The sequence below is a fragment of the Aquarana catesbeiana genome, linkage group LG01 (assembly GCF_042186555.1).
Source record: "Aquarana catesbeiana isolate 2022-GZ linkage group LG01, ASM4218655v1, whole genome shotgun sequence".
Classification (NCBI taxonomy): Eukaryota; Metazoa; Chordata; class Amphibia; order Anura; family Ranidae; genus Aquarana; species Aquarana catesbeiana.
Window position 1 is genome coordinate 232,619,753 of NC_133324.1, and position 14,638 is coordinate 232,634,390.

The 14,638-nt window shown below is 40.5% G+C and overlaps 1 protein-coding gene across 4 annotated transcripts in view; it reads right to left on the reverse strand.

Annotated features, from left to right (window-relative positions):
* WSCD2 (WSC domain containing 2) overlaps positions 1–14,638 on the reverse strand; it is a 542,380-nt gene that overhangs the window by 124,486 nt on the left and 403,256 nt on the right. For all 4 annotated transcript variants that reach the window (XM_073625860.1, XM_073625869.1, XM_073625878.1 and 1 more), the window contains one exon: positions 6,787–6,908. In XM_073625860.1, the coding sequence (XP_073481961.1) occupies positions 6,787–6,908 (122 nt within the window). The remainder of the gene's footprint in view (positions 1–6,786; positions 6,909–14,638) is intronic.

Genomic DNA, 14,638 nt, shown 5'->3' on the forward strand with positions numbered 1-14,638 from the left:
CTTATATGTGGACAATTATTACAAGAGCGTGCATCATTTTAGTCAGCAGATTGGAGCATATATAAAAATATATATAAATATATAAAAATATATAAAATAAAAAAAATAAAGCCGTGATTCCAGCGCTGTCAGAGGTGATTTCACCACCACAGTTAAAAAAACAGAGCATATATGCCAAAGCATGGGGGCAGCAGGGGCGGAGGAGCGATTTGATCAAACCTTTTGCGGGTGGATGTCCCCATGCTTCGGCTTATATATATTTTATGCACAGGTTGCGTTAAAAAATGTTTTATTTTTTACTATTTTTTTTGTATTTGCTTTGCAGGTATGGTAAATCTTACTATTTTACTGTAATGTTACTTTGTTTTTTTGTTAACCATCATTTGCTTAGCAGGTACGCTTTGCTCCTACCTTTTGGGGCGGATGCCCCCATGCTTCGGCATATATAAATGGTGCATGTATGCCCATCATTAGAAGTGGGTGGATGAAGGGAGGTATTCTAATGGTGGGCACAGGGGCGGATCCAGGGGGGGGCAACGGGGCAATTAGTGATTAGTGAAATTAGTGATGGACAGGCCAGTCAGGGCCCAGGGACGAGTGTGTGGGCAGGCCAGTCAGCGGGAGTTGGCAGGTGAGTGAGCTCCTGAGCAGTGGCGTAGTGTGGGGGGTGCCGTGGCCCCGGGCGCAACATTTAGGGGGGCTCCAGAATGTGTCACTGGCTGCCTCCTCCTAATTTTAACTTCCTGTGTCCCCGGGCTCCGGCCGCCATGTTCAGTGACCGGCGCCCTGTGATTGGGCGTATGGGGGTCACGTGAGGCGTAGAGCTGGCCTGTCCGCAATTGCTCCTGAAGTCCCGCCTCCGCACATGACCCCCATACTCCCAATCACAGTGCACTGCACCGGACACTGAACATGGCAGCTACTGCACGGGGGAGAGAAGCAATATGAGCCCCGCTGTCTTCTCCTCTTCCGAACTGATGTAGACCAGCCAGACACGAAGGTGAGTGAGACTCCCTCATGAGAGTTGTGTTACTGGCCCCGGGGGGGGAGAGATAGAAAGTCAGTTAGTGTAATATGGTGGTCAGTTAGTGTAGTATGGTGGTCAGTTAGTGTAGTATTGTGGTCAGTTAGTGTAGTATGGTGGTCAGTTAGCATAGTATAGTGGTCAGTTAGCATAGTATGGTGGTCAGTTAGTGTAGTATAGTGGTCAGTTAGTGTAGTATGGTGGTCAGTTAGCATAGTATAGTGGTCAGTTAGTGTAGTATGGTGGTCAGTTAGTGTAGTATAGTGGTCAGTTAGTGTAGTATGGTGGTCAGTTAGTGTAGTATAGTGGTCAGTTAGTGTAGTATAGTGGTCAGTTAGTGTAGTATAGTGGTCAGTTAGTGTAGTAAAGTGGTCAGTTAGTGTAGTATGGTGGTCAGTTAGTGTAGTATGGTGGTCAGTTAGTGTAGTATAGTGGTCAGTTAGTGTAGTATGGTGGTCAGTTAGTGTAGTATAGTGGTCAGTTAGTGTAGTATGGTGGTCAGTTAGTGTAGTATAGTGGTCAGTTAGTGTAGTATAGTGGTCAGTTAGTGTAGTATGGTGGTCAGTGTAGTGGTCAGTATAGTGTAGTGGACAGTATAGTATAGTGGCCAGTGTAGCTCTCAGTGTAGTGTACAGTATAGTGGTCAGTGTAGTATAGTGGTCAGTGTAATGTAGTGGACAGTATAGTGTAGTGTACGGTGTAGAGGTCAGTGTAGTTCTCAGTGTAGTGGACAGTATAGTATAGTAGTCAGTGTAGTTCTCAGTATAGTATAGTGGTCAGTGTAGTGGACAGTATAGTAAAGTAGACAGTATAGTATAGTGGTCAGTGTAGTTCTCAGTATAGTAATGGTAGTCAGTGTAGTGGACACTATAGTATAGTGGTCAGTGTAGTGGACAGTATAGTATAGTGGTCAGTGTAGTGTGCAATGGTCAGTAAAAGAATCAGGTTGGTCAGTGTTGAAATCAAGTAGGTTAGTGTAGTGGTCAGTATAGGAATCAGGTAGGTCAGTACTATTGTATTTGAAGGGACTCGGGGAGTGGTAAATGTCCGCAGGTTAGGGGGCGCAAATTACTTGCCTTGCCCCGGGTGCTGACAACCCATGCTACGCCACTGCTCCTGAGCAGGCAGGTCGGCAGATGAGTGAGGGGAGGTCAGCAGGTGAGTGTACCGGGCGGACCGGTTGGCAGGTGAGCAGAGGTGCTGGCCAGTCAACGGGGTTGGCAGGTGAGCGAGCACTGCAGGTCGGTGGATGAGTATGGGGGGGTTAATAGGTGAGTGTGCGGGCGGGCAGGGCAATCGCCACGAAGGTCAGATCGAGGGCAGTAATTTTAGCAGTAGACCTCCTCTGTAAATCTAAAGTGGTAACCTGTAAAGGCTTTTAAAGGCTTTTAAAAATGTATTGAGTGTGTCGCCACTGCACGTTTGTGCGCAATTTTAAATGCATGCCATGTTTGGTATCATGTACTCGGCCTAAGATCATCTTTTTTAATTCATCAAACATTTGGGCAATATAGTGCGTTTTAGTGCATTAAAATTTAAAAAAGTGTGTTTTTTCCCCAAAAAAATGCGTTTGAAAAGTTGCTGCGCAAATACTGTGTGAAAAAAAAAAAATTAAACACCCACCATTTTAATCTGTAGGGCATTTGCTTCAAAAAAATATATAATGTTTGGGGGTTCAAAGTAATTTTCTTGCAAAAAAAAATAATTTTTTCATGTAAACAAAAAGTGTCAAAAAGGGCTTTGTCTTCAAGTGGTTAGAAGAGTGGGTGATGTGTGACATAAGCTTCTAAATGTTGTGCATAAAATGCCAGGACAGTTCAAACCCCCCCCCCCCAAATGACCCCATTTTGGAAAGTAGACACCCCAAGCTATTTGCTGAGAGGCATGTCGAGTCCATGGAATATTTTATATTGTGACACAAGGTGCGGGAGAAAGACAATTTTTTTGCACAAAGTTGTCACTAATTGATATATTGCTCAAACATGCCATGGGAATATGTGAAATTACACCCCAAAATACATTCTGTTGCTACTCCTGAGTACAGGGATACCACATGTGTGAGATTTTTTGGGAGCCTAGCCGCGTATGGGACTCCGAAAACCAAGCAGGCTTTCTAAGGGTGTAAATTTTTGATTTCACTCTTCACTGCCTTTCACAGTTTCGGAGGCCATGGAATCCCCAGGTGGCACAAACCCCCCCACCCAAATGACCCCATTTTGGAAAGTAGACACCCCAAGCTATTTGCTGAGAGGTATAGTGAGTATTTTGCAGACATTACTTTTTGTCACAAAGTTTTGAAAATTGAAAAAAGAAAAAAAAAAAATTTTTCTTGTCTTTCTTCATTTTCAAAAACAAATGAGAGCTGAAAAATACTCACCGTGCCTCTCAGCAAATAGCTTGGGGTGTCTACTTTCCAAAATGGGGTCATTGGGGGGGGGGGGGGGGTTGTGCTATCTTGGCATTTTATGGCCTTCGAAACCGTGATAGGCAGTGAAGAGTGAAATCAAAAATTTACGCCCTTAGAAATCCTGAAGGCGGTGATTGGTTTTTGCAGCTAGGCTCCCAAAAAGTCCCACGCATGTGGTATCCCCATACTCAGGAGAAGCAGCTAAATGTATTTTGGGGTGCAATTTCACATATAACCATGGCATGTGTGAGCAATATATCATTTAGTGACAACTTTTTGTAATTTTTTTTTTTTTTATCATTATTCAATCACTTGGGACAAAAAAAATGAATATTTAATGGGCTCAACATGACTCTCAGCAATTTCCTTGGGGTCTACTTTCTAAAATGGGGTCATTTGGGGGGGGGGGGTTTATACTGCCCTGCCATTTTAGCACCTCAAGAAATGACATAGGCAGTCATAAACTAAAAGCTGTTTAAATTGCAGAAAATGTACCCTAGTTTGTAGACGCTGTAACTTTTGCGCAAACCAATAAATATACGCTTATTGACATTTTTTTACCAAAGACATGTGGCCGAATACATTTTGGCCTAAATGTATGACTAAAATTGAGTTTTTGGGATTTTTCTTTATAACAAAAAGTAGAAAATATCATTTTTTTTTCAAAATTTTCGGGTCTTTTTCCGTTTATAGCGCAAAAAATAAAAACGCAGAGGTGATCAAATGCCATCAAAAGAAAGCTCTATTTGTGGGAAAAAAAGGATGCAAATTTCATCTGGGTACAGCATTGCATGACCGCACAATTAGCAGTTAAAGCGACGCAGTGCCAAATTGTAAAAAGTGCTCTGGTCAGGAATGGGGTAAATCCTTCTGGGGCTGAAGTGGTTAAACAGTCTCAGACTAATTGGCTGTCCCCTTAACCTCCAGCTATACTTTATGTACTGCAATAGCAGTACTGAGAATCTGTTCTCTAATTCATGCATGTGTTTTGGAGTATCCTGCACCTTCATTCCTCTACCCACCTGTGTTCAAGTACTGCAAGAATCTTCAAAAAGACACCCCTAGACTGAACCTGAATGTTGTTGGTATGCTCTGGAACTGATTCCTGGCGGTCTCTGAACGGGTAAGGGAGATTGTCTATTTCCAGCAGCCCTTCTGGGGATGAGTTCTGTGTTATATTCTTCATAACTACACTATACAAATTATATTTTTTTAAAGGCTAAGTTTCCCTTTTCCAGAAAATAGGTTATGCGGTCAAAGGATTCCAGTAGGTATAAAAAAATTGTACGGCTTTGTAAAAGTTCATTAATTTGATTGTCATACCTATAGGCCTTTTGCCTAAGCCCCAGTTAGCAATCCCATCCTGCCTTAACACTAGGATGCAAAAACCATTGTATTCATTTCTGTAATGCTGGGAGTGAGCATCCAATGGTTTTCACATCCTATCCACAAACCAGGATGAGGGGATTGCTACCGGAGTTTTTTGGCTAAGCTGCTGGTGGGCCTAAATGAGTTTTAAGGATAAAATTATGTTTTTTGAACTCAATGAACCTTTACATTTTTTTAACCTAAATAAATATGTAACTAATAACTAATTAATAAACCACTAATGACGCGTACACACGGTCGGACTTTCCGACGTAAAACGTGCGATCGGAGCTTGTTGTCAGAAATTCAGAGCGTGTGTAGGCTCCATTGGACAGTTTCCATCGGAATTTCCGTCGCACAAAATTTGAGATCTGGTTCTCAAATTTTCTGACAACAAAATCCGTTTGTGTATACTCCGATCGTGTGTACACAATTCAGACGCACAAAGTGCCACGCAGGCTCAGAATCAAGCAGAAGAGCTGCACTGGCTATTGAACTTCATTTTTCTCGGCTCGTCGTAAGTGTTGTACGTCACTGCGTTCTTGAAGTTCGGAATTTCCGACAAGATTTGTTTGACCGTGTGTATGCAAGACAAGTTTGAGTCAACATCCATCGGAAAAAAATCCTTCGGAATGTCGGAATGTCTGATCGTGTGTATGGGGCATAACACTTTCCATTGCTGCAGCTGTGCTAAACACAGAGAGGTCCCTAAGTTTACCTTAATCTGCATCCTTGGTAATCTCCTACAACTAGATTTCACAAAGTGGCACAGGTTCACTGGTAATCTCTCTCACCTTCCAATATCAGTAATCACATTCAAATGTTCAAGGTGGGTTGGAATCTGCTAGGTGGCTGTGAGAACCCTCTTAACCCCCCTGGCGGTATTCCTGAGTCTGGCTCGGGGTGGATTTTCAATACCAAAAGCGGTAACCCCGAGCCAGACTCGGGATCACATCGCAGAATCCTTGTAGATGTTACTTACCTTGTCCCCTGGATCCTGCGATGTCTCCCCGCTGTGATCTGCGAGCCGCCGTGTCTCGCTCGATTCACAGTGCCGAGCTCCATTCCCTGCCAGCGTTTCGACGCACGGGGACGGAGTTTTACTCCAAATTCAAAAAGTAAACAACACAGTATAGATACAGTATACTGTAATCTTACAGATTACAGTACTGTGTCAAATAATTACACATCCCCTTTGTCCCTAGTGGTTTGTCCTGTGTCCTGCATGCAGTTTTATATTATAAATACTGTTCTTTCTGCCAGGAAACTGGAGATTGTCCATAGTAACCAAAAAATGTCCGTTTACGTCAAAAGTGCTTTTAGACCAGCTAGAAAACAGCGATATTAAATTAGAATCACTTATAGAATTCAGCGATAATGATTTGTGGGGAAATCTGTCATCAAACACTGAAAGTAACAAAAGCGACAATTCTGCAAATGAGCAAATTTCAGTGTTTTTGATTTGATTCCATTATTGAAAAATGTATTATTATTATTATATTATTATTTGTTATAATTATTTATAGTTATTTATTATATTATAATTTTTTTATTTCGTTTTTCAAACTTTATCATACCCGGGATGTCTACTAGACTCTTGTTTGAACAGATTTAAGTGAGTTATTCCTAAGAATTACAGACCTACAATATAAAATGCCAAATTTCCATGCAAAATAATTGTACCGCTTTCAGCATCAAAAATCTGAAATAATCATACCGCCAGGGAGGTTAATAGTGAAACATTCTTAAATCAGACTTTCTGTATTTGTGAGATGGAAAGTAGCCTATACTTGTGTGTTTGGGAAACCCTCTCCTGCATTAACATCTACTGTACATGATGTCAGCTCACCATTAAATATTTTACATTTCTAGTTCTACAAAAATTTTAACTTTCACATCATGTATAGTGTGTTTCACAGTTCTTGTACCCAGTAAATAATAGTAAAAAAAGAAACAAAAAGCTACATAAAGAGATTACTAGACATACCTTCTCTGTGCATCGATCCACACATTTATCCACAGACATATTCAACAAAATGGTGCTAACTGGGAGCGCTAAAGATATATTGTCTGGTCGGCGGAAACACCCACGAAAAATGGCGCTGCCATCTGCATGCAAATATAACAAATAAGTTACAAGTTTAGCAGAAATAGTTAATTATGACAATTTACCAAATAATTACAGATCACAGATGTCAACATTGAATTCATATGTTATCCAAGCGCAGAAAATCCACCTAAATCTAAAGCCAGATTGGAGAAACATTTGCAAGCATCACCATTTGTGCATTTGGTTAATTCTCTTGTGCCCCCAAAAATATTATTGCATTGTATAATAGTGCACTGATTTGTCTGAAAATTTGGAGATTCTGCAGAGACTGTACAATTGGATTAGGAAATGCTTGGACCTTGTTTAATGTCCGTGAGGTCAGTCACTTCAATATGTATATGTAAGGGTTTACAACACTTGTTGTTTATGAATAGTAAAAGGTCATCTTTAATATTTTTGTGGCTTTCATTGAAATAACACCTGGTAATCCTGCCATGATGGTCTTTGTTCAAGTACTTATTGGGTGACCGTGCTTTATCCCTATCTCCCAGCTGTGCTAGTGCATTGTCACCCTGTTTCATGATCTTTTGATGGAGACTACAAGTGACTAAATTAAACACATGATTCATTGTTGTGACCATCAGAAAACCTGCTGTAGGACCTGGATCACCTGCTGGTGGCACCGTGGTTCTCTGGGTGGAGGGTTGTAATTCCAATGTCCACCAATGGGCATCTCCCAGCAGCCAAGGACCCCAGTAATCAGTTTCCACCTGATTCTGGCTGCTGGGAGGATATTTAGGTCCTCCCCTACTAAGTGCCTCTCACTCCAGAGTTTTGCTGCTGTTAAATTCTGTTTGCCTAGATCCTGCTCTTGCTTCCTCCCCTGTACCCTTCATCCTGCTGCCTTGTACCTGCTTTTCCTTGTTCCTGGTGGCAGTTTTGGTTCCCTCTTCCCATCTGCTCCCCACACCTCCAATTTTCCCCTGCTTTTCTGTGTTCCCCATTTTGTATATATTGTATATATTTAGTTGTTTGTTAGGCTTCCATTTGTTAGATATTAGTCAGGAATTCTGTCACTGGGTTTTTTGGTTCACTTAAATTTTCATGTTTGCTGTTGGCTGGTGTTTGGAAGGATTTTGGTTCACTGTCAATAAATCTCACTTAAAGCATACACAGTCTTCAGGAGATCAGCAGCACTAAGATATAACAAGGGATTTTAAAAAAAGGTAATTGTTAATGATACTTGGTCCCTTAGCAAACTAAATGTCATCCATTACAGGTTTACATCTGTTACAATAATAAGAAAAAAAAGAATTAGAAACCACTTCACCAATTTCATCTGAACTTCCATTCTCTTTTTAACAAGTGAACCATAAAGCACAATAGAATTAAAATCTCCAGAACTCACATACTGTATGTTTCTTGGAAGCGTATCGTTTACTCATAATAGTTCTAGAAAATCAAGAAATATACTAAAATATATATTTTTTTAAAGAATTCTAAGTTGCTGAGAAATAATTTAGTATGTTCTATAAACCATTTTTTCAATGTGCGTAAATACTTCAGTATGTCTGATGATTATTTATGAGTTTAAACATGATTGCCTCTTTCTATGATTTCGTCTCAGAAGACCTTTTTTTGACTTCTGAGTGGCAGACGTTGTTCAAAGAAAAACTCTTGCTAAAAACTGTGTATAATGCAGAACAGATCTACATGAGCTGTTTGTCGAATATTATTGTTTCAGATAGCTGCAGTTGACACTGAACCTCATACTTGCTATGCTAAAATGATGAAGTCATACATCGGCACTAAAGTCAATACAGTCTTTGGTCTATGGATGCAGGCTGATCACTTTGAACCCACTGATATGTGAGAAGGTAAAAAGAAGTATTGAAGGGATACTTCATCCCTCACATACCCCTATATCTCATAATACATTATATCAAATGTATAAATATAAACAAAGCTAAAACAAGAATAGCAAAGACTAGCAAATTAGAAAAAAAAAAAAAATTCAATTTTTTTTAATACAAAAGTATCCAAAAGGCAGTGTATTTGACATCTCAATAGTCTTTATAAAGGTTTACTCTGAGTGTGATTTTGGTGTGGAGAGAGATAGAACAGGGCTCTGTTCAGTGCTATTCAGTGCTATTAGTTAGTTAGTGTGCCCTTCGAAACGCGTAAGCCGGTAGTGAGGCCTGTATGTTCATCTAAGACCTTTGGAAGGCTTCGCTCATCACTACAACCACGTGCTGCTAGTTGCTGCTTGAGGTTTATGGCACCTGGTTTTACAACTGCTTGTGAGTTATTTCTTTTATCATTTTTATTCAATAAATTTTACAAAAGATAATGCACATGGCTGGTGCGCCCCTCTCTCTTTTTATTTCTTTATAAAAAAAAGGGGGTGCAGGGAGCTGAAGTTATACTCTGCAGAGCTCAGTGGGGAGAGCTCTGAAAGCTGATTGGAAAGAAAGAAAGAAGGAAGGAATGAAGGAAGGAAGGAACGAAGGAAGGGACACTCCCCCCCCATACACACACACACACAGCACAAAGGAACAGAGCTGAGGCTGTCAATCAGTTGGAGATCCCTCACCTGTCACTATTTTTCTCTTGGTGTCAGGAAAACTTGTCAGAAGTGACTCATGCTGATAGCAAAGGAACGAAGCAGCAGACAGAAAGCACTTTTATTTGAGACAAATACACACTATAGAGGGATATGCTTTGTTAATATTTCATGTCTGAGGTTTACAACCACTTTAAGTTTACCACTTACAGACCATTCACCGTGGATATACGTTGCTACGTTGAGATTAAATACCAGGGTTATGGCAGCAGCTAGCTGCCTTAACCCCAGTATTTTTTTACACAGTGGGTGATCCTCTAACATAAAAGTGGTCCCAGTGGCGGATTCGCCATAGAATCACTTTTATGGGCAGTGGGAGAGGTGCCCCCTGTCACTTCCTGGTCGTTTGATGGGCAGGAAGTCGAGTGAGAGCAAGACTCCCACTCGAATCTATGCCCTTGGAGGACTGGAACAACGTCAAACGTCACTTCCACCCTCTGGCCTTAAACAGCCCATTTTATTTTTATGTAGAAAAATAAAATGACTTTTTTTTTTTTAAATTATTGTTTTTAAGTGTAAATGTGAGATCTGAGATCTGAGGTCTTTTGGACCCCAGATCTCACATTAAAGTGGATGTAAACCCGATTTTTTTTTTTGATGTCATAATGTAGAGTAAAAGATTTCCTATCATTTGAGCCCAGTCTTGCCACAAAGATTTAATCCAGCTCTGAGCAATCCTCTTTTATTGACAAACAGAGAAAAACTTTGTCAAATCCTCCCCCTTGCTGTGAGTGACAGGTGATTTACATATCTTGTGCACTAGCCTAAGACATGCATTATTTTTTAATTCCCACCCCCACTCCTTTCTTCAGCAGCTCTGCAAGGATTGGCTGTTCCACACCACGGCATGATTTGGCATGCTGAAGTCATGTGGTTACTTTCCTGTCTTTTCACTGGATGTTAGAGATCATAGCAGAAGTTCAGTGTAAGAAACACACAGGAGAAATGTATGTTGACAAGGGGAGTGTAGAGGTGGGCGGGGAGTCTACTGACATCACGACTCCACCCACCGAGCTCCAGACAACAGACCCACCCACAGAATCTGCAGTTTTTCAGCTCTCATAACAGACAGAGGGGAGACATTTGACAGGTAAAGATACATGCAGGAGGCATGTATATCCTTGTAGATAACCCCTATGGCAGTAGTTTAGAAAGGATGACATTGGGTTTACATCCTCTTTAAAGAGGTCCTGATTATTTCTATTACAAGGGATGTTTACAGGAATAAAAGTGATCAAAAAAACATTTTTTTAAAGGGACAGTGTAAAAAAAAAATAAATGAATAAGAAAAAAATAGAAAATTTAAAGCGCCCCGTCCGTCTGAGATCGCACACAAAAGCGAACACATACGCAAGTCATGCCCACATATGTAAACAGTGTGTAAACCACACATCGTTGTATCGCTGTGATTGTTAGAGTGAGAGCAATAATTCTAGCACTAGATCTCCTCTGTAACTCTAAACAGGTGACCTGTAATTTGTAAACATTTTTAAAGCGTTGGGTATGGAGATTTATAAATACTGTAGTTTGTCGCCATTCCATGAGCGTGCACAACTTTAAAGCAAGACATGTTGGGTATCAATTTACTCAACATAACATCGTCTTTCACATTATACAAAACAATTGGGCTAACTTTACTGTTTTCTTATGTTTTTAATTCAAGTGTATGTTTTCAAAAAAACTGCGTTTCTAAGATCGCTGCGTGAATAAGGTGTGACAAAGTATTGCAATGATCTCCATTTTATTCTCTACAGTCTTTGCTAAAAAAATATATATCATGTTTGGGGGTTCTAAGTAATTTTCTAGCAAAAACTACTGATATTATCTTGTAAACAACAAGTGTCAGAAATAGGCTTGGTCCTTAAAGCGGAGTTCCACCCAAAAATGGAATATCCACTGATCGGATTCCTCCCCCCTCCCGGTGTCACATTAGGCACCTTTCAGGGGGGAGTCTAATACAGGTATTTGCTCCCACTTCCGGCGATAGATTGCCGCAATATCTGCGGCGATCTACGTCATGTCCAGCCCCTCCTCCGTCCCCCCTGCTGTCTTCTGGGAGACACACAGGTACCAGAAGACCGCAGGGACCAGTCAGGACGCGCAGAGTGACTTGCGCATGCACAGTAGGGAACCAGGCTGCGAAGCTGCAAGGCTTTACTTCCTTATTCCCTTATTGAAGATGGCAGTGCCTGAACCCGGGAGCCGAGGGACAGGTCGGCTTCGGCTGAGGATATTGCGGGCACCCTGGACAGGTGAGTGTCCTTTTTTTTAAAAGTCAGCAGCTGCAGTATTTGTAGTTGTTGACTTTAAAAAAAAAAATTTCGGTGGAACTCCGCTTTAAGAGGTTAAACGACATACGGGAATAACATCAAATATAATTCTATGCTCATACTTCCAGTGCTGTAAGTATCTAGGCTATGAAAAACATCTCTTGAAACATTTCTGGCATTATAGTAAATTACCCGAAGCAAGGCATACCTATAAAAGCAGACTGTAAATACTCACCTCTCCTGCTGACCATGCCCCATTCAATAGATATGATCCCCTAAATTTCACTGGAAAATGAGCACTTCCAGGAGTGTTGATCTCCTGGTTCTCTTGCAGCTCCCACTGGTTCCATCTGCTGACCTCCCTGTTACTATTGTCTCCTGTAGCTCACAATTTGCATTCTTGTTTTGTGCCAGTAAACCAAAACCTATTGTGCCCACTGAATCAGCATCTGAGCCAGGCAGCTAGTATTTTAAGCAAGAGAGGTCAACAATGGAGGGGTACCTGCACCCTCAATAAAGGCTTCCAATAAACTAATAGGCTGGGGATTGCTTAAAGCTAATGTTTACTAGTTTTTTGGGGGGGATAAAGCATTAAATACATTAGGTATGTGTAATGCTGTGTATCTGATTACCTGCTGCTTTTGTTAAAAATCATCCACAAAATGTCTGTATTATAGCTGCTGGATATTGTCCTGAGTGACTGTCTTTTGGCACTGCGAAAGGTTAACATCAGTAGCTGTTAAAAAGTTGCACTGCTTGCCCATCCCTTCCTTCCTCTCGGCTGCTGCTGTTAACCTTCTCAGCACCAAAAGAGAGCCACTCAGGGCAATAACTTGTGTCTTTGAAGAAGACACCGCAGGGATGAAGTTTAGCAGAAGCAGCTGCTTGCGGGTAATGTGATACACATCATTACACATACCTAATGTGTATTGGTGCTGCAACCCAAAAAAAAGTAATATACTAAACTTCAGCTTTAAGCAACAAATGTCTTATAATCCATTGCAGCTTTTTGATTTAAATACTTTAGAACTGAAGGTAGAGCTGTTACTTGCTACAACTTTGATACTTGCGCTTATCAAATAGCACACTTTATGCCCTGTACACACGGTCGGATTTTCCTACGGAAAATGTTCGATGTGAGCTTTTTGTCAGAAATTCCGACCGTGTGTAGGCTCCATCGGACATTTTCCATCGGATTTTCCGAGACACAAAATTTGAGATCTGGATCTCAAATTTCCCTGGATCTCAAATTTTCCGAATTTTCTGTCGGAAATTTCCGATTGTGTGTACACAAAGTTCCATGCATACTTGGAATCAAGCAGAAGAGCTGCACTAACTATTGAACTTCATTTTTCTCGGCTCGTCATACGTGTTGTATGTCACCGCATTCTTGGTGATCGGAATTTCCGACAAGATTTATGTGACCGTGTGTATGCAAGACAAGTTTGAGCCAACATCCGTCGGAAAAAATTTGGATGGATTTAGTTGTCTGAATGTGCGATCGTGTATACAGGGCATTAGCCTTCTATCCTCAGCATACCTTATTTCTTTGGCTATAAACCTTGCAATTTGAAAAGTAAAACATCTGCCTAACCAACCCACTTAATTTGTCATAATACATAACTGTTGGCAAACCTAAAGAAAATGTAAGGTGTAAGGCCAGCTTTGACCTTGGGGATTTTGTCCCTAACACCAACAATGTTAGTTGCTCATTATGGCACCTTGCTGCTTTGTTCATTGTGGCCTAGTACTGTATCAAGTAATATAATTATTTTGTACTGATACAAATGAAATAACTTTAGAAAATATTAATCGGTGGAACAGTGTAATGATTGACATTTTAATTATTCAAATTCACTGATCCACGCTATTTAATCTTAGAAAAGTAGATCAAACCCTCTCCTGTGCTTTCCAACTAAAGTATGCACTGTATGATAATTAACTATACATGTTTGACATGCACATGGAAGCTATCATTTTGCACAGGGTAAATTCGTTAGCAAACTAAATGTTTTTTTTTTTTTCTGATTTATAATTTGTTTACGTTTTGCGGGGCTTCCATATATCTAGAATATATCATCAGAATGAAATAAAAAAAGCATGAGGTATTTCTGGCAGAGTGCATAAATTCTGCTATTTGATCATCAAAACAAAAATTTTTGGGATCAATATAGTGTCATAGAAAGGTTAAAGAAAAACAATACAGATACATCAAAGGACTTTAATGGTATCACAAATAAATACATCCTAATTATCATACCCCAGGGTCTTTTATATTCATGTTTAGTCATATAAAGGTCAATTTCACAAAAAAGCCAAATAAGACCAATTTCACTTGTCAAATGAACAGAGGCAATATCATGATCCAGAAACAAAATAAATGATCTTGTAATGCTAACCAATTACTTTGTAAGGTGTGGATTAGTTTAAAGCCCAAGCTCCAGGCAATGCCCCTTTTTATCTATCATTACAAAAAAAAACCAAAAACACTTTTACTCAGTTTAATCCCGCTTGTAGATAAAGAAGTTTGCAGACCCCAGTGATGTCACTATTAGATCTGCTTTCTTACTCTTTCTTGCTGCTACTGGAGTGGGGATTGACTGGTTATGTGGGTGCCTGAATAGGTGGAGATAAGAGAGATAAGAATTCCCTATCATTGCTGCAGGCACATCATTTCTCTTTCTTTTTGCTCATTAGCGACATTTGCGGCATGAGGATTATGAATGTCTCTGATGCCTAGGGTGCACAGGAAACAGATGTATGATGCTGGACGACACCCAGTCCTGAAGTTAGGAAGTGCCCATCAACTGAAAGTTGGCAGTGTAACACACCAGCAAAGGAGGAGAATAGCCACAACTGTGCTTCCTCCCGTAAGGCATAGAGAATAAACTTGTGG